The sequence below is a fragment of the Microtus oregoni genome, unplaced genomic scaffold (assembly GCF_018167655.1).
Source record: "Microtus oregoni isolate MIOR12 unplaced genomic scaffold, Mior012 000000F_ref0000247, whole genome shotgun sequence".
Classification (NCBI taxonomy): domain Eukaryota; kingdom Metazoa; phylum Chordata; class Mammalia; order Rodentia; family Cricetidae; genus Microtus; species Microtus oregoni.
Window position 1 is genome coordinate 45,851,390 of NW_024543059.1, and position 18,747 is coordinate 45,870,136.

The 18,747-nt window shown below is 54.2% G+C and overlaps 1 protein-coding gene across 1 annotated transcript; it reads left to right on the plus strand.

Annotated features, from left to right (window-relative positions):
• The first annotated feature begins 1,402 nt into the window (after window positions 1-1,402).
• Iglon5 (IgLON family member 5) lies at window positions 1,403-18,121 on the plus strand. The gene is made up of 8 exons (XM_041658279.1): window positions 1,403-1,546; window positions 11,174-11,252; window positions 11,813-12,045; window positions 12,748-12,867; window positions 14,008-14,142; window positions 14,311-14,431; window positions 14,951-15,105; window positions 16,674-18,121. Exons 1-8 carry the CDS (start codon window positions 1,468-1,470, stop codon window positions 16,760-16,762), a joined length of 1,011 nt encoding a protein of 336 aa, XP_041514213.1. The 5' UTR covers window positions 1,403-1,467; the 3' UTR covers window positions 16,763-18,121.
• The last annotated feature ends 626 nt before the right edge of the window (window positions 18,122-18,747 follow it).

Here is an 18,747-nt window from a genome sequence, read left to right on the forward strand (position 1 = left end):
GAGTCCCCCATTGAGTGGGTTTGCTCATGGGGTAATTCTTTTGCCTGGCAAACCGAAGGCCTTGGGTTCAATTTAGGGACTCAGCGAATTCTCCTACGACTTATGCCAGCTGTCCTGAGCCCAAGCAGTGTTACTCCCCATCACAACATGAAAAGAGGACATCTATTTCCCCATTGTATAGCTTAGATGACTTTGGCTCAGAGCTGTGGCTCTTACAATAAAAAAAATAAATTATTATACTTACTAATTTTGTGTGGGGAGGGAGGTTGGATTCCTGGGTCTGAGGAAGGAAGCTGAGATTGGACCTTGTCTAAGGGAGGAGGGCTGGGGTGTGAGAGAGGAGGCTGGACACTGGACTCCTAGGGTCTGATGGAGGAGGTTGGAGTTTGTGTATCAGGGCCTGAGGAAGGAGGCTGTGGCTTTGACACCCGGGTCTTGAGAAGGCTGGGGGATGGGCGGGGGGAGGGGGGCAGACCAGGCTCTCACAGTAGCCTGAGAGAGACTAGGCCTTAGTTTTGGTTCACTAAAATGGGACAGAACTAAACACTAAAATGGGACAGAGCTGTTTACAGACAGTCCTCAAGAAAACCACAACATAGGAGCAACCAGTCAGCAGGCGCCCCACAGCCTTCTGCATGCTCAACAGGCCCCCAAAGCCGCTTTACTGGCTCAGCAGGAGCCCCCCAGTCTCCTGATAACTGAAGTTTTCCCTACCCTGCTCCTGGAAGGTCCCTAACCATTAGGACCTCCCACCAATCAGCCCCCAGACTAATCTTTCCTCCACCAATCAGCCCCAGATTCCTTCTCTCTGGAATTCCCCTAACTCTGCTTAAAAGGAGCTTGCGACCTTCTTGGGGGGCGGGGGTCACCATGTGCCATCCCAATGTTAAAATTAATAAAGTGTTCTTGTTATTGCATACGTGGCGGCTGGTTTTTCCTTGGGGGCTTCTCTCGGACTCTAAGTCTAGGGGAGGAAGACTGGGTCTAGACTCCTGTGACTAAGGGAGGAGGATCGGGGTCTGCACACCTTGAGTCTGAGAGAGGAGGGACAGAACCTGGTTCTGGGGAGGAGGGTTTTGGCTCCTGCAGCAGGAGGTAGCCGGATGAAGTGCATCTCTGGCCAGGATTCTGGAGACCTGGAGGACGCCTGTGGCCCGGGGGAGGGCGGGGGAAGGGCCGGGCCATAGTAACAAAGGCCTCTCCCTCCAACGAGCAATCCCCCCCCGGCCCCGCCTCCGCGGCCCCCCGCTTGCCCTGATTGGCCGGTCTCCCTGCCCGTCAGCGCCACCCCCCCTCCCCGGGTCTGCAGCAGCTCAGGCCGCCTCGTCGCGCCCCCCCAGCCCCCTCCCCCCGCCCCCGCCGCCCCCCGGGCCGGTGCAGCCGCAGGCGGGGTCCCCTTCCCCTCCCCCTCTCCCCCAGGCTCGCGCGCCCCGACCGCCCCCTCCCCTCCCCTTCCGCGCCGCCGCGATGCCCCCCCCTGCGCCCGGGGCCCGGCTCCGGCTCCTCGCCGCCGCCGCCCTGGCCGGTCTGGCCGTCATCAGCCGAGGTACCGCAGCGCCGGGGGCGGGGGACTCGGCGGGGACGCCGGGAAGGGGGTACAGGGCCGGGGCGGAGGCGGGCAGGGAGGGACCCCTCGGGGTTGAGGGTATGCGGAGGTCTGGAGCCGGGGACCCGGAGGCAGTCCTTGGCTGGGCAGGGGTCCTTGGGTGCATGGATGCGCGGGGTTTCAGGGGTGCACGTTCCCATCGTCAGCTGCTCCATCACTAGCAAGAGGGTCGCCGACACCTGCTGCCGGCCTGGGGCGGCAGGGCTGTACGGCTTTAGGTCAGGGAGGGGCTCAGACATTGGGGTGACAGTTTCCGTCTGGGCAGAGTCTCCAAACTGAGTTGGGGTACCAGGCTGGAATGATGCCCCGTGTGTGGAGGGGGTCTTGTCTTGCGTTTTGGAGAGGGTCCCCTGCGCAGTCTTTGCTTGGGGACAGGGCACTGCCTCTGCGTCTTTAGGCAGAGGTAGAAGAGGGAGTGTCTTCCAGGGTCAGCAAGCAATGAGGACAGAATGTCCACAGACTGAAAACCCAGACCCAGGGAAATCAGAGAAGGGGCTGGAACTCACTATCAGGATTTCCCTCGCACTGAAAGTGTAGGCATTTGGGGTGCTGCAGTTTATTGGGAGATGATCTTGGGAAGCCAGGAAGTTGGGGTACTGGGCTAAGGATTCTGATCTAGTCTTGGATTGAATGAAATTTGGATGGAGAAATGGACAGGTGAAGGGCGACAGTGGGCTGGAGAAGGTAGGACAGGAGAGCTAATCCAGTCACAAGGGTCTCAACCGGTCCAGTGGGCCTAAAGACCCTCTAACAGCAGCTGTGAGTCGTGCCTTGAGAAGGGATGTCTGAACTGCTTTCCCTTCCGGGCCTGTCAAGGAGAGTATGGTCAAGGAAAAGGCCCTGAGGACACAGAAGGGAGAGGGATGGGGCGAAGACTGAGCTGTGGGTACCTAGGAAGCCAAGAAAGTGTTAACCAGGCGGTTCCACATCACTTCCTCCAGGCTCTGTCCAATCAAGCATCACAGAATCAGGGACACGCTCTGCCATCAGGGACCCAACATTGTACCCCAGCAGCCCCCAGGGAAGCAGCTACTCTGGGTCTCCAATCAAGTCATCCACAGTCACATAAACATCACAGTATCCCAGCCAAGCCACACCTGCAGACTACAGAGTCACATAAACAACCCTGCCCACGCAGGACGCGCCCACGCAGATCCATTTGGGGAGGGCATGGGATCGGGCAGGAAGGGAATGCCCAAAGAGTCAACACCTGAGCACATACGCGACTGAGCGCTGGGGGCCACTGTCACTTTAGGTTTCTGTTTCGGACTTATTTGTGGACCCCGTTTGACCGTCTCCTTCCATCCCTGCTGGGCTCAGCGCAGTAGCACATCTGCCTCTCAGACTGATCTCCGTTGACCCCTATGTCTGAGTCCCTCTGCTTACGCCCTCACTCAGACTGCATCCCTTGCTCACTCTGCATCTGTTCCTGCCTCCCCTTCACTGTACCTCCTTGACCCCTGGCCTCCACCCAACTCTCATCTTAAGGTACAGTCCCATTTGCCTCTCAGAAATCATTATGTGCCTCTCTTGGGGTCCTCCCCTGGGGCGGGGGTGGTGGCTCTGGCAAAGCCACATGACCTTGATCAATGAAACTGAGAGTGAGAGAAAGTGGGACCCAGTGGGTTGGACCAAGATAAATCTACCTGTTAGACAGGTGCCTCATTCATATCCGTATCCTACTGCTACTTGGGGGTGGGAACACACCTTATTTTGTAAAGTATGAAAAATAATACCTTCTTTTTTTTTAAACCCAAGTTTTTCATGAGGAGCATGGAAGAACCAAGTCCCCGACCCCAGCTTTCTCACGTGTAGTCACGGATTTTTCTAGTCAGAGTCCTGCTGTGTAGTACAAGCTGGCCTTGAATTCATGATCCTCCTGTGGCAGTCTTCCAAGTGCTCAAATGCTGTGATTACAGGCATGGGCATCTCCCTTCTCCCACAGTTCTCCTCCTCCTCCCCCTCCTCTTCCTCCTCCTCCTCCTCCTCCTCTTCTTTTTCTCCTCCTCCTCCTCTTCTTCTCCTCCTCCTCCTCTTCCTCCTCCTCCTCCTCTTCTTCTCCTCCTCCTCCTCTTCCTCCTCCTCCTCCTCTTCTTCTTCTCCTCCTCCTCCTCTTCCTCCTCTTCTCCTCCTCCTCTTCCTCCTCTTCTTCTTCTCCTCCTCTTCCTCCTCCTCTTCTCCTCTTCCTCCTCCTCCTCTTCCTCCTCCTCCTCCTCATCCTCTTCTCCTCCTCCTCTTCCTCCTCTTCCTCCTCCTCCTCCTCTTCTTCTCTTTCTCCTCCTCCTCCTCTTCTTCTCCTCCTCCTCCTCTTCTTCTCCTCCTCCTCCTCCTCTTCCTCCTCTTCCTCCTCCTCCTCCTCCTCTTCTTCTTCTCTTCTTCCTCCTCCTCCTCTTCTTCTTCTCCTCCTCCTCCTCCTCTTCTTCTTCTCCTCCTCCTCCTCCTCTTCTTCTTCTTCTCCTCCTCCTCCTCCTTCTCCTCCTCCCCCGCCTCCTCCTCCTCTTCTTTTTTATCTTTTGAGCAGGGTCTTAATATGTAGCCATGGTTGGCCTGGAATATGTAGACCAGGCTGGCTTTGAACTGAAGGCAATCCTCCTGCCTCTTTTTCATAGACTCTGGGATGTGAATGTGGGCTAGCATGCCCAGGTCTCATGCACACCCAAGAGAAGCTGGTGGATCAAGAGTCAGGCAGCAGAGGAGCAAAGTCCCCCAGCTTTCTCCCTCTTTCACAACAAATTCATTCCACACAACTTTCTTCAATCCAAAGCAAAGAAGGCCTGGTTTGTTCTTGGCAGTGTTTTCTTCTTAAAACAGAAATAAAGTCAGCCTATTTCTTTGGCTTACTTACACTTAGCAAAACCTTCCTGGTTATGTAACTATAAATGTACATTTAGTTCCCCACCCCCAAATCCTTTATGCCAACACTGTCCACACACTTACATATTCATTCACAAAATGAGGCTATACTGGCTGGGGATGTGGCTCAGTTGGTACTGCTTGCAGAAGGCTCTGGGTTCGATCCCCAGAACTGCATAAGCTGATGCATAAGCTGAGCGTGGGGGTATGCACCTGTATCCCCTGCATTGGGAGGCAGAGGCAGGAAGATCAGAGGTTCAAGGTCAGTCTTTACTACTGAGCTAGCCTGGGCTATCTGAGACCCCGTCTCAAAACTAACTCCATCAAAAAACTCAGCAGTGAGCGAATTGGTGGAGAAAGGAGGATGCCCTTTGCTCCTGGGGCAGCTGGAGGGGAGAGGGCATGCACACTGCAGCCAGGACTGAAGCCCATTCCACGGCCTTTGCACCCTGTACCATACTCTGACTCTTTTTTTTTTTTTTTTTCTCGAGACAGGGTTTCTCTGTAGCTTTTTTGGTTCCTGTCCTGGAACTAGCTCTTGTAAACCAGGCTGGCCTCGAACTCACAGAGATCCGCCTGCCTCTGCCTCCCGAGTGCTGGGATTAAAGGCGTGCACCACCACCGCCCGGCCATACTCTGACTCTTTATCCTTTGTTTCCTTGTTATTATTTTTTTATATATTACATTTTTTATGTTGCATTTACTTAATTTTTAGTGAGGGTCAGAGGACAACTGTGGGAGTCAATTGTGTGGGTCCAGGGGCTTGTACCCAGGTTGTCAGAACTCAGAAGGTATTGTCCTGCCTTGTGGGTAGCGCAGGCTGGCCTCAAACATGCCCTAGTGTCCTCAGCGCCAGGATCACAGCTGTGTCCCGCCACACCCGAGTGTTGTGTACACTGCCATTCTGACACCCGAGAAATGTGCTGTGGGCTGGGGTACGGAGCAAGCCACACTAAGCACCCCTCTGTGTGTGAAAACACAGAGATCAAGAATCAGCTGGGAAAAAAACCCTGGCAAACAATTCGATAGGTCACCTCAGAGAGTGAGGGAAGAGGCTAGAAGTGCCGTGGAGGACGCGTTGTCCATTTTGGAGGAGGCTGATCCAGGAAGCCACTGCTAGGAAGTTGAGGATGGGTTAAGGCCTGAAGGAAGAGAGAAGCCAGCCTTGGTTTTCCAGGTCCCAAGAAAAGCAGTGGATGTAAAGGCCCTGAGCTGTCGACCGCAGAAGGGGCTGCCTGATGTGCAACTCGCAGGCCTCACGTGAGTTCAGCAGAGAGGTGGGCTTTCGGTGCCGGTCAAGCCAGAGATTATCCCCCTGTGGCCCTCCTGGGGCAGTCCTCATCCCAGCTTTGCCTGGGGTTCATCCAGGATCCCTAAAGACTCTCACTTCTAATTTCTGAACATAGAGCTTGTTAGAAACCTCTTCCTCCCATGACCTCTGTTTATTGATTTATTCTGTTAGTCTAGACTGGAAATCTCACAAGGGCAGTGGCCTGAGAGAACCCTGTCCTCACAGGATTCCTCCCTTCTCTATCCCTCAGCTCTCCTCCTCAGCTTGTTATATATTTATACACATATTACACATAAATGAATGAATGAATGTTATTACATAGAACGCACAGTCTCACTATGTTTTTGAAACTGTCCTGAAACTCACTCTAGTCCAGGCTGGCTTGGAACTCTGTAGTCAAGCTGGCCTCAGATTTGGGGAACTCTTCCTGCCTCACTTTCCAAGTGCCAGGGTTACAGGCGTGAGCTACCAGGTCTGATTTTCATGATGTCTCTCTAATCTACCCTATGCAGTAAGAGAGGGGGGCTAATCACCATTTTCATTTGCCAATGGGGAAACTGAGTCCCAGAAAGATGGAGAGACTTTTGTACCTGAGGGACAGAGGTGAGCCTTGATGCTGGAACTTCTCCTAGGGGAAGCTGAGACAGGGTTGCTAGAACATATATTGACAAGATGTCTGACAGGAGTGACAGATCTCAGAAGTGTCGGCTGACCGTCCTCCCCTCGCCCCAGTCAGGGAGGCTGACACCAGGCCAGCTGACCAGACAGTCCGCCCCTCGCCCCAGTCAGGGAGGCTGACACCAGGCCAGCTGACCGGACAGTCCGCCCCTCGCCCCAGTCAGCGAGGCTGACACCAGGCCAGCAAGACAAGTACGCAGTTCTTTAAAAGGATGCACTCTGGACACATTCTCAGCCCTGCTACACGTCAGCCGCTGAGCTCAGCATGCCATCTGCTTGTGTACTCTCAAGGCAGCGTTCAGAAGAAGTTGCACTGAATTCTTATTCTTTGTTTTCTCCAGAAGGGGAAACCGAGGCTCAACCCATGGGGATGTGTAGTCAAAACATGAAAGGGTAGACGCTGGGCTCCCTAGCCTTTGAGGTCTGTTACAAGCCTTAGAATCCTAATTTCCTCTCCAGACCCCTCCCTGACTTAAGCAAGGCACATTTCTGGGTCAGACAGATAAACATCAAAGCGTGTGGACTGAAGAGACAGCTCAGTGGGAAAGAGCATTTGCTGCTCTTGCAGAAGACCTGGGTTTGGCTCCCAGCACTCTGGCAGCTCACAGTTCCAGGAAATGCAACACCCTCTTCTGGTTTCTGTGGAGGCCTCTGCCTGCACATGGTGCACATAGCTCACACAGGCACACACATGTACACATAAAGTACAAATAATCACAGCATCCAGAAATTCCAGGTCAGGTGAGGGAGGTGCTATAGACGGCCAAACTGGCTGCCTAGAACAGGACATGGGGTCTCTTCCCTGCGCAGTCACAGAGCTCTTCCTGAATGGGGTCTTGAGGAATGAGAAAGAGTTCAAGAGTCAGAGGCATCCGTTCATTTTTATTCAGACAATAGCTGTTTCCAAGAAGATTCCCGGGGCAGCTGGGGAACACTAGGGACATAGATCTGAGTCACAATGAGGCTCTGCCCCCAGAATGCGTCCAGTCTGTAGGAGAGATGCCGTGTCATGTGTGAGTTTAGTGATAATGGAGAATGCCCAGACTCTGTGGGAAGGAAGAACAGGCCTGACAGAATGTGGGAGTTTCCACATCAATAATTCAACATCTTCTGAGGCTTTCTGTGGGCCAGGCACTGCATTGTACCGTGCTGTAGCCCCAGAGGGTCCCACACATGGCCCCAATCGAGAAACTCAGGCAGTATGGAGAGGAATCAGATTGTGGAGTTTTAAGATTGACTTTGGGTCAGGTGTGGGTTCACGCCTTTAATCCCAGTACTCAGGAGACAGAGGCAGGCAGATCTCTGTGAGTTCAAGACCATGCTGGTCCACATAGTAAATTCCAGGACAGCCAGGACTATGTCTCAAAAAAAAAAAAAAATCTCTCAAACAGAGAACCTATTTCAAAATAGGAAAAAGAAAAGAAAAAGGGAAGAAAAGAAAGATTTTTTTAAAAAAAAAAAAAAAAGATTGTTTTGGGTAAATGAATGCCTGCCTGCTATGCTCTTTAAATGAAGCCCAGATTGCACAGCACCTGATTCCAGGGTCAGTTTTTAAAAATACATATATAAAGGTCTGTGGTCTGTGATATCCATATTCATAGGCAAGGAACTAAAGGCTCATTGAGGGACAGGCTCATTTATCACGTCTCCTAGGACCGTCCACAAGACCACCTTGATTCAAGATTATGACCTGAGCACAGAGGCTGGAGTTCACCTGTGCCGCTAGAAGAAGGGGTTTGAGGTTTAGTGGAGGGAGGACCAGAGAGGGGCACATCTGGGCTACACACAGCCCTGGGGCCGGGGTCAAAGGGCAATGCTGACTCTAGGACTTGACAGGAAGCCTTGGTCCCAGGGCTACTCAGGGCTTCAGAAGTGACAGTACCAGTCTTGGGAAGAGTTCCATGGCAAGGGGTGCCTCTGCAGGTCCCTCTGTCTGAGAACCTGTGGCCGAGGGCTCCCCTGTGGCTGAGGGCTCCCCTGTGGCATGGGCCTCCACTGTTCGCACACTGAGCCTACGTGAGTGGACATACCAGCTCTGAAGTCTTTCTCTCTTCAGAGCTCTGGGATACCAGCAATCTCTGTGGGTGTCCTGTGTTGTCACTACCATAGTACCCTAGGTACCCTACAATGCCCCAGAAACTTCAGCCCTTGATGGGCCAAGGTTGAGGGCCCTGTCTAGGACACTACAAGAGTTTGGCATGCTGCGGGGTGTATCTGTGTGGATCAGCTTATGAAGAGATCGTGGTACCAAACATGGTTGTGTTCCTGAACTGGTTTGTCACATTCCCTCACTTCCTTTGGTCTGTGCATATTTTGGATGCATATTTTGATCTGTGACTTAGAGTAGGGGTGTGTGTGTGTGTGTGTGTGTGTGTGTGTGTGCGCGCACTCATGTGCGTGTGTGTGTGCATGCATGCGTGTGTCAGAGGTGACAACATGATTTACTATGTAAGAATTACAGATTCTTAGACAGGGCAGCCCCTGTCTGTTGGAGGGGATGTGACAGTGCAGTGGTCTTTCCCCTTGGACAAGTGGTAACTCTGTGCAAGAAGGACCCAGAGCCTTCCTAAGTGGGTGCAGGGACTGTCTGCTCAAGCTGGCAGTACTGCGCTCTACAACCCGAGAGGACCTTACAGCTGCGTATGGTGTGCAAGGCTGTTGTCAGTGGAACCGTGAGGGGACCGCAGGGGGACTCGGTGCACCAGCGTGGTTTGGCCTTTGGCGCTCTGAGTGTGTCTGTCTGCTCCTGATTTCTGCAAGTGACCTTCTGCCAGACTTGTGTCTGGGTCTGTGGGAGCACCTTTGACCTGGGCCATAACCATGCGTATCACAAGGCTTAGCCTTGGCTTTGGGTTTTTTCTAGTCCCTGGTGGGGCCCATATGTGTGTACACATCCCATTGTTACCTGAGCATATGTGACAAGTTCCCTGCTTGGGCTTCTTACAGAAAGACAAGGGCTCTGGCCTGGATGACCCCAGGCTGAGAGGCTTCTGGGCTCAGACCCAAACCCCAGGCCTAACCAGCCTGCTACATTGTTTCTGTCCTAGCCCCATCCTGAGGGGCTGTTGATTGAGAGTCCCCCAGGGAGTCATTGGGATACCACGGGCAATTAATTCATTAGATTAATTAGCTCCTTTTCCCCAGCTGGGGGCAGGGCAGCCCTCTCAGGGCCCTCCTGCTCCAATCATCCAAGGTCATACAGCCAGACCTCCTCTTAGTACAGTCTGCTTTGCCCCCAATTACCCAGCCCCCACTCCCTGGCCCTGGTCCAGCTTTGCTGGCCCTAATTCACAGAGACTTGAATGGTGGTGTGACCAGGCCACACCGGTGCGTGCAGGCAGGCCTGTGTGTGCACTGTGAGCACTGGCGTGCCAGCTGTGTCTGGCAGCTGTGTGTGTCTATGGTCTGTGTTCAGCCACATGGGATGTCTAAAGGTGTGGATGCAAGCCCATGTTTAGGATCTGTGACCCTCTGTGTGTGTGTGCACATGCATGTCTGAATTAATGTATGTTATGTGCATCTTGCTCACATGTACATGTGTATATTTGTTGTGTGCATGAGTGTCAGTGTCTGTGTGTGTGACTGTGAACAATGTGTCTCTGTGTGTGCACGTGTGTATGCCTGTGAGTCTTGAGCACTTGTATGTATGCATGATCCCTGTGTCTGTATATACCTCCATACTTGTTTATTATATTTATGCACTGTGTGACTTTACCTGAGGAGACTTGAATAAACGTCTATCCATGGGGCTGGAGAGATGGCTCAGTAGTGAAGGCAGTTGCTATTCCTGAGGAGGCAGGAGGACCTGATTCAGTGCCCAGCACCCACATCAAACAGCTAACAATTGCCTGTAACTCCAACTCCAAGGGATCCGATGCCCTCTCCAAGGGCAGCCCTGTGCACATGCACATACCACACAACAACAAAAGGAAATGTCTACTCACCCCAGACAGGGCACAGCAATACACCGAGGAAATAATTCTGAAATGCGAGTCTAGCTTGGTGGAGCAACGAGTTCAAATGGGCTTTCTCACAGGAGTGTGGGACAGTGACTCACAGGCATATGGGCAACATGCAGGCAGCTACACCGTAGAAGAGTTGCCCCCTGCACACCTGCAGCATAGTTAGCAAGGCTCCTGCTGTGGGGCTTCTCTGTGCTACCTCGTGAGCTGGCGTGACCAGTTCTACTGCCGCCTCCAGTGCTTTGAGAGCACCATTTCCACAAGTGCAGTCCTGCAATGCCCCGTGTGGTGCTCTGCTGTCAAGACAGCAGTCTTGTCATGACACTATGTAACCGGGAGTCTCTGAACACTTTGCTTTGCATGTGTATGTGGTCTGTAGCTGAGTGCTTAGATGTGTCTGCATGTCAGTGGCACTGTGTTTGATATGTGCATACGTATGTCTGGGTGTGTAGATGTGTCTGTGTGTACATGCACCAATGTGCATATGTTTCTCTGCATGCACATTTGTCTGTGTGTATGGATTGAGACTGGGCATCAGCTCCGTAAGTGAGCTGTTCCACAAGAGTTCCATTCTGAGTCAGAGCAGACCCAGAGGATGGGACATGGCATACTGGTCTGGTCTGAGTGTGTCCCTGTGTGTGGATTTCTGAAAACAATACATTCTGTAGCAGTGGATGCAGGTGTCTGTGTAACCAAAACCATGTCTGTGTCCGTGAACTGAGTATTTGTCACAGCTGGCCCCACCCCAGCTGCCAAGGCTGAACAATCCCCTCCCTTCTGCAGGGCTGCTGTCCCAGAGCCTGGAATTCAGCTCACCTGCAGACAACTACACTGTGTGTGAAGGCGACAACGCCACCCTCAGGTATATCCCAGTTGGGGCTCAGCTCAGGCAGCCTGAAGCTTCACCCACCTTGCATGCACAAGCCCAGAGTGACATCAGCTGCATCTGCAGCCAGCTGTGAGGGATGTGGACACTAAGCCCAGCTCCACCTGTGGACCTGGGAACTGCAAGGATTCAGAACCCTGTAGACCATGATTGCCAGGGAAGAGTGAGGAGTATCAGTCTCTGGGGTCTTCTCCTCAGTGGGGTCTCTCTCCCCACCCTTGTGCTCGCGCTCTCTCTCTCTCTCTCTCTCTCTCTCTCTCTCTCTTCTCCCTCCCTCCCTCCCTCCCTCCCTCCCTCCCTCCCTCCCTCCCTCCCCATCTTTCTCTCTATCTCTCCCCACTTGCCTTTGTTTTTCTCTCAGGGTCTCTGTCCCACTTCGGAGTCAGTCCTCCCCTTCCCCCTAACACACAGCAGGCCCTCACAAGTCTTACTTCCAGGCCTCTTCCCTCTCTGAGGTCTGCCTCCCAGAGCCCTGCAGGTGTAGTGGCAGTGATGGGGAAGCCCTTGCCTTCTCTTATTGTCGGCTTCCTCCCCAGCTGCTTCATTGATGAGCATGTGACCAGAGTGGCCTGGCTGAACCGCTCCAACATCCTGTATGCAGGAAATGACCGCTGGACCAGTGACCCCCGAGTGCGGCTGCTCATCAACACCCCTGAAGAGTTCTCAATCCTCATCACCCAGGTGGGGCTTGGTGATGAGGGCCTCTACACCTGCTCCTTCCAGACCCGCCACCAGCCCTACACCACTCAGGTCTACCTCATCGTGCATGGTGAGCCCTGTGTGAAGAGGAAGACAAGTGGGGAGGGACAGGAAGGCAGGCCTGCAGAATGGTCAGGGAGCACGGTGTGCACTCATCCCAGTGCTGATCACTGCCCTGGGATAGAAGTGAGTGGAGCCTCAGCCGCCTCGCCCTGCACCACAGCGGCTCTCTAACAAGGTGTGGGAAGGGTACTCAGCTACAGCTTGGTGCATTTGCTGAGCCGTGTGATCAAGACTACCCATGAGTGGGCACTCTTCTGGAAACAAACCAGCCTGCCTGTCTCTTCCTGTTTGCACTCTCCCCGCCACCCCCCAGGAGAGGCTCAGGAGATTCCTAGACATGAAGAAGGAGGGTTAGGGTATGCACTCCTGGGTGTGAGGGAGCAGGGCTAAAGTCTGGAGTCCTGGATCTGGTGAGAGGAGGAAAAGGAGGAGCTGAGGTCTGCACCCCAGAGTCTGAAGAAATGAGCTTGCGTCTGAGTATGACTCTTGGGTAGGAGGCAGGGCTGACATCTGGACCCTGGATCTGAGGGTGAAGGACTGTAGTGTGCAGTCTACACCCATGGGTGAGTGGGGAGGGTTTGAGACCACACCCCTGGGTCTAATGGGGTGGAATCTGTAATCCTGGGCCTGATTTTGGGTCTGAAACAGTGGAGCTTAGGTCTGGGTGGCTAGGGATGCATGATCACCCCAACTCTCCCTCTGTCTCCAGTCCCTGCCCGCATTGTGAACATCTCCTCGCCCGTGGCGGTCAATGAAGGGGGCAATGTGAACCTTCTCTGCCTGGCTGTGGGGAGGCCAGAGCCCACTGTCACCTGGAGACAGCTCCGAGGTGAGGATCCTCCCCTCGCCGTGATCTGGGCCCCTCTATTCTCCCACATCCCTAGCTGGACTCCCTCACTCTGAACCCCTGGAGCCCTTCTGGTGACTTGATTCCCCCCACCCTGGCCCCCATTTCTTACCAGGCTAGGCTCTTATTCCCAGGTCACCTGACACTCCCTGCCCCAGATCCCCTCCACCAGACAGATTCTCCTAACTCAGGCCCCAAGCTGGGCTGCATCTAGTGTCCGGCCATTCCACCCCCTGCAGCAGTTCTAGCCTCTCCTCTTCTGGATCTCGGTATCAGCAGCTCCTGGGAATCTTCCAGAAATGCGCGCTCTTAGACCCCTGCCATAGATCCAGAGCCATCAGGAGCTCCCCTCTCTACCCACAACATGCTTTATGAGTTCTGACATCCAGTTTCCCCCAAAGGTGCCGCCAACCTGCCTGGCATGTCAGGTCAGGACAACAGCACTTCATCCCCATGCCTCGATAGCCCAGTCCCTTGCTCTTCCTGACTCTATGCAAACCCATAATCACCATCACTGGAGAGGGCAGGAAACCCATTCTAGCCTCATGGTCCTTCATCCTGACCCTTGGTGACTTCTGATCCGAACCCTAGATCCTACTTGCCCTAAATTTTATCTAAACGGTCACTTATGACCTCAAGTCTGTTAAAAAAAAAAAAGAACAACAACAACAAAAAAAAAACCAACAAACAACAACAACAAAAGATCCAAAAGATCCCAGGTATCTGGATTCCCAATCTCAATCAGCAGGTCTGAATTTCTTGAATCCAAAAGAACTCTGGACCCTCCCTCACTGTGTCTGCCTTTTCTGGATCCTTGAAAACCAAAAGTCAATATCCTGGCTTTACTCCTTACTCCCAAGTGGGTCCCCTGAGCATGACACAAGATTCCAGATCCCTAAGATCTCTTGCACAAAATTCTAGGTCCCTTCCTACTGGGTTCTGAGATTCCCAGCCCCCCACCTCAGTCCCACCCTACCCCCATAAGACCTTCCCGACTCCTACTGACCCCGGGCACTCCAGGCCCTGCTGTGCCCCGCTGATGTGTGTCTGTGTTGTGCCCGTGTTGTCCCGTGTTAAGTGTTTGTGTCCGGCCCTGCACCCCCTTCCCCGCCTCCCCCACAGACGGCTTCACCTCAGAGGGCGAGATTCTGGAAATCTCCGACATCCAGAGGGGCCAGGCGGGGGAATACGAATGCATTACTCACAACGGGGTGAACTCGGCGCCTGACAGCCGCCGTGTGCTGGTCACAGTGAATTGTGAGCATCAAGGGGGAGAACTGGCCGACCCTGATGATGGGGAGGAGGGTCTGCCGCATGAAGCTGGCAGCTGGGTGGGAATTCGGATCTGAAGGAGGAGGGTGCTGAAATGGGGCCCTGAAGTCCCCATGCAGCAAGGACGTGCCTCTGTCCCCCATTTCTCTGAAGATCCCCCGACTATCACCGACGTGACCAGCGCACGAACCGCCCTGGGCCGGGCGGCCCTCCTGCGCTGCGAAGCCATGGCTGTGCCGCCTGCAGATTTCCAGTGGTACAAGGATGACAGACTGTGAGGACTGCACTGGGCAAGGCCAAGGGGAGGGGGGAGGGGAGGGAGGTCCCAAGTCTCAGATCACAGAGCTAGGATGGAGAAACTGGTAGTGCAAAGGTGCGGAGACCTGGGTCCTGAGAATCTAGGGTCCACTGTGTAGGTTACTGGGTCTGTAGGCTCCTGGAAGAAAGACTACTTCAGGCACCAGTATAATGAATGCTAGGATTACTCCCCGCCCTTCCCCCCGCGCCACGCAAGGAGGTCTGGGGTCGAGGGTCGATGCTAAAGGTGTGGAAGAGAAATTAAGAGACCACCAGGGCTGAGTTTAAGAGGCACTGGGGATTAGGGACGCATGGTGGGAATGTACTAGAGTGGCCCTGGTGCTTGGAGAAGGGATTCGCGGGGAGGCTTGGGGTACATGGGTTACGTAGAGTTCTGAGTCTCTTGGGAGAAGAAAGGAGCCTGGATGTTTGAGGGGGAGCTGGGCACCGCACCCCCAGGGAGGCCGAAACCAACCCTGATCCGGATCCCCGGCAGGCTAAGCAGCGGCTCGGCGGAGGGTCTCAAAGTGCAGACGGAGCGCACCCGCTCCATGCTTCTCTTCGCCAACGTGAGCGCTAGGCACTATGGCAACTACACCTGTCGAGCAGCCAACCGACTTGGAGCGTCCAGCGCCTCCATGCGGCTCCTGCGTGCGTCTGTGCTGGGCGGCGGGGTGGGACAGGGCTGTGGGGGCTGGGCACTGGTGGGGCCCAGATGTCAGTGGGTGGGGTAAGGAGGTGGATACATAGGAATAGCCCCAGAATTTAGGAAACCCCAGCGGTGCCACAGAACAAACTGATTCTCAGAGGGTAGGGTACTTACCTGGCACTCACGACGTTCTAGACACAAATCCCATTACTATTTAAAGCCAGGACAGTGGTGCACACCGTGATCCCAGCACCCAGGAAGAGAAGGCAGGAAGTTACATAGTGAGTTCAAGGTCTGGGGACTCACAGGGTCTAGTAGAAAAACACTGAACAAATGGACCGATAGATGCATATCAAAGAAACAGATGCATGTGCAGAAATATAGACAGAATTGGGGTGGTAGGTTTGAGATAGGATTGCTGGAGAAAGGGGAGCCCTGTCTGACAAGGAGGAGACAGGGAGCTCGGAGCTTCCCAGCGCTGGTGAGAGGCTCTGGACTGACTGCACGCCACGCCAAGGCCACTGAAGACTGTTAAACAGTGATTGACATGTGACTGACAAGCACTTTTCTGCTTCAGGAATCCAGATCCTGCATCTCAAGCTGTTTGAGGGCACAGCCTGCAGGCTGTTATTGGCTGGGTGCAGAAGTGTGAGCAAAGAAATAAGCTGGGTCAAAAGTGACTCTGAGCCAGGGACTTGTATTTCAGGGTGTTGTGGCAGGTGTGGAGGAGGCTAAGGAAAGTGCAGGTCCAGCCTAACCAGCTTAGTGAGACCCTACTGTGAAACAGAAAGTAGAGAGAGGTCTGGGCTATAGCTTAATATTTGCTTAGAATCCCCCAGCGAGGGGCTGGGTGTGGCTCAGTGGTAGAGCCCCTGCCTAGAATCCCCCAGTGAGGGGCTGGGGTGTGGCTCAGTGGTAGAGCCCTGCCTAGAATCCCCCAGTGAGGGGCTGGGGGTAGCTCAGCGGTAGAGCCCCTGCCTAGAATCCCCCAGTGAGGGGCTGGGGGTAGCTCAGCGGTAGAGCCCTGCCTAGAATCCCCCAGTGAGGGGCTGGGGGTAGCTCAGCGGTAGAGCCCTGCCTAGAATCCCCCAGTGAGGGGCTGGGGTGTGGCTCAGTGGTAGAGCCCTGCCTAGAATCCCCCAGTGAGGGGCTGGGGTGTGGCTCAGCGGTAGAGCATTTCTTAGCATGTGCAAATCAGCACAGTCCATCCCCAGCAAAACAAACAAGGTGATAAAAAACAAAACAAAACAAAACAAAAAACTCACAGTCAAACATGCATAGGCTTCCTGAAGTTTCTGGTGGGCTTAGAAGGTAGAAATGCTGACAGAATTTTTAACAGGAACAAACAAACCCCAAGGATCCAGACTAACCAGTAAAAAGGAAATGGGGAAAACCTGGGAGTATATTGAGACCCAAAACAGTTCTAGAAGAGGCAGACACAGGGACCCCAAACCCGAGACAGTTCTGATCACAGCAGCCCTTGGAGGCTGGAGGGAGAGGAGGCACCTAGGAGAGACCTGCAGGGCCTCCCCATCTCAGCCTCCCTCTGTGACTGTTTCTTTCTTGTCAGGCCCAGGATCCCTGGAGAACTCAGCTCCGAGGCCCCCGGGGCCCCTGACCATCCTCTCAGCCCTGGGCTGGCTGTGGTGGAGAATGTAGCTGCCACCCAGTACAGCGCACCTCCCCCTGCAGGGGGCCTCAGGCCAGGAGCAAGAGAAAGGGGGTGAGCAAGCGCCCTGGGTCTCAAGAGGGACCGAAGAGCTCTCAGCCACAGAGGAAGAAAGAAGAGGAGGAGGAAGGTCTTTTAGAGAACCCATCACTGTGAGGGATAACGCAAAATTATGCATCTTTCTACAGCCATTCTCGCCACCTGTTCACGATTCCAATTGTGACCCACCACCCCCAGCCACTCCACACCCCTCTCTTAGCTCAGGCTGTCAACTGGCTCGTGTGTGTGTGTGTGTGTGTGTGTGTGTGCGCGCGCGCATGTATATGAGTGAGTCTGCATGTCATGTATGTGTGTGTGTGTGAAGGTATGCTGAGGGAGGGAACCACGAGGCCTCCCTCTCTGGACCCAACTCTCCCATGGCCCCTGCCCATTCCTGCTGCCTCTCTTCCTCTGGCTGGAGGTAGGTAAGGGGGGCTTCAAGGCGGAAGCTTTGGCAAGAAGGCTGCCAGCTTCCCACCTTCCCATATATGCACGAACCCCTGCCCCTTTCCTCCCTACTCAAGGGGCGGGCGAGCGGGTGGCATCACTCAGCCTTTGTGAATAGGTGGGGATCTTTGTCATGGCTGTTTCTCCCTGCTCTGTCACCTGCAGCTGCCTGCAGCCAGAGGCTCTATCACTGACTCAGTGGCTTGAAACCTCCCTTGCCCTGTTCCTCCCCAACCCTGGACTTTCTGGCCCCCTTCCTGGGCCAATCGGTGCTTCCATTCAACTGACAGGCAGGCTGGTGGCATTTATCACCTGTCTGTCTCAGTGCTTTGTCCCACTCAGACCCCCAGACTCCCCTTGGCCACAGTGGCACTCTCTAGTTGCCCTGCAACTGACTCACAAGCATGGGCTCCCTGGCCGCCTGCTTCCTTGCCTCTCAACCCCTATTACCTCCAAAGGCTGCTGTGACACACACACACACACACAACACACACACACACACACGCACGCACGCACACACACACACACCAGCGATTGACCAGCAATAGCTCCTGGCTTCAGCTGCCCCAGAGTTTGTGACTAGCAGTAATTCCCTCAGAGGAAGCTTCCAGGCTCTGTGTGTGGGAACACCCTGCCCTGATCCACCAGGCCTCACAGAGTTGAGGAGAGAGGAGACTTGGGCATCCTGAACCCAGGCAGAGGCACCATGCCACCAGCCCTAACTTCAGTAACCACACACCCCAAACCATACCACTCAGAGCCTGGTGAAGACGAGGGCAGAGAGGGGCAAGGAGGCAAGGGGCAGTGACTGTACCTCAGACGGGGGCGTGGGCCCCATCCTACATTGTCTTCCATTCCCAGGGCCCAGGATGGGGTGGGGAGGGGGAGGGCAACTAGGGGAGGTGGGAGGGGGGCCCTGGGAGCCGTGTGTTCCAGTTCATGGGGAGTGTTGAGACCACCACACCAATAAACGCCTTTTTCCAAAGTCCCTGCCTGTGGAAACCAATGTCACTGAGGATTTGGGCAAGTGGATGGCAAAGGAGGTGTGGCCATTTGGTAGAAAATCAGCAGCGCCATTCCCACCTCTGCCTGATAGGGAGGTAACCGCCAACTGACCTAAGCTGCTCTGCACCCATTCATGTTTGACTCAATGGGCACGTGACCCAGTGATGCTAAGTAAGGAGAAGGGGCACTGTCTCCAGGAAGGGCAGGTTCTCCTGCTGTCTCAGCCTGAGCATGTGGACAGGGAGGTTTGTGGGGGTAGCAGTGAGGAAGAGGAAGAGTAGCTGGACTAAAACCTTCCTGAGCACACTCTCCCACACACAAGCAATAAAGCCCGCGTTTGTATAAGCTAACGTATCAGGCTTTCTGTTGGCAGTGAAAAACAGGCAGAAACTCTTGATTTTTCTCCCCTTTTGTATGTACAATATTAAGGATTGAAGCCCATATTCAGTCCTCACTGGGATCTAGACAGAAGCTCCACCCCTGA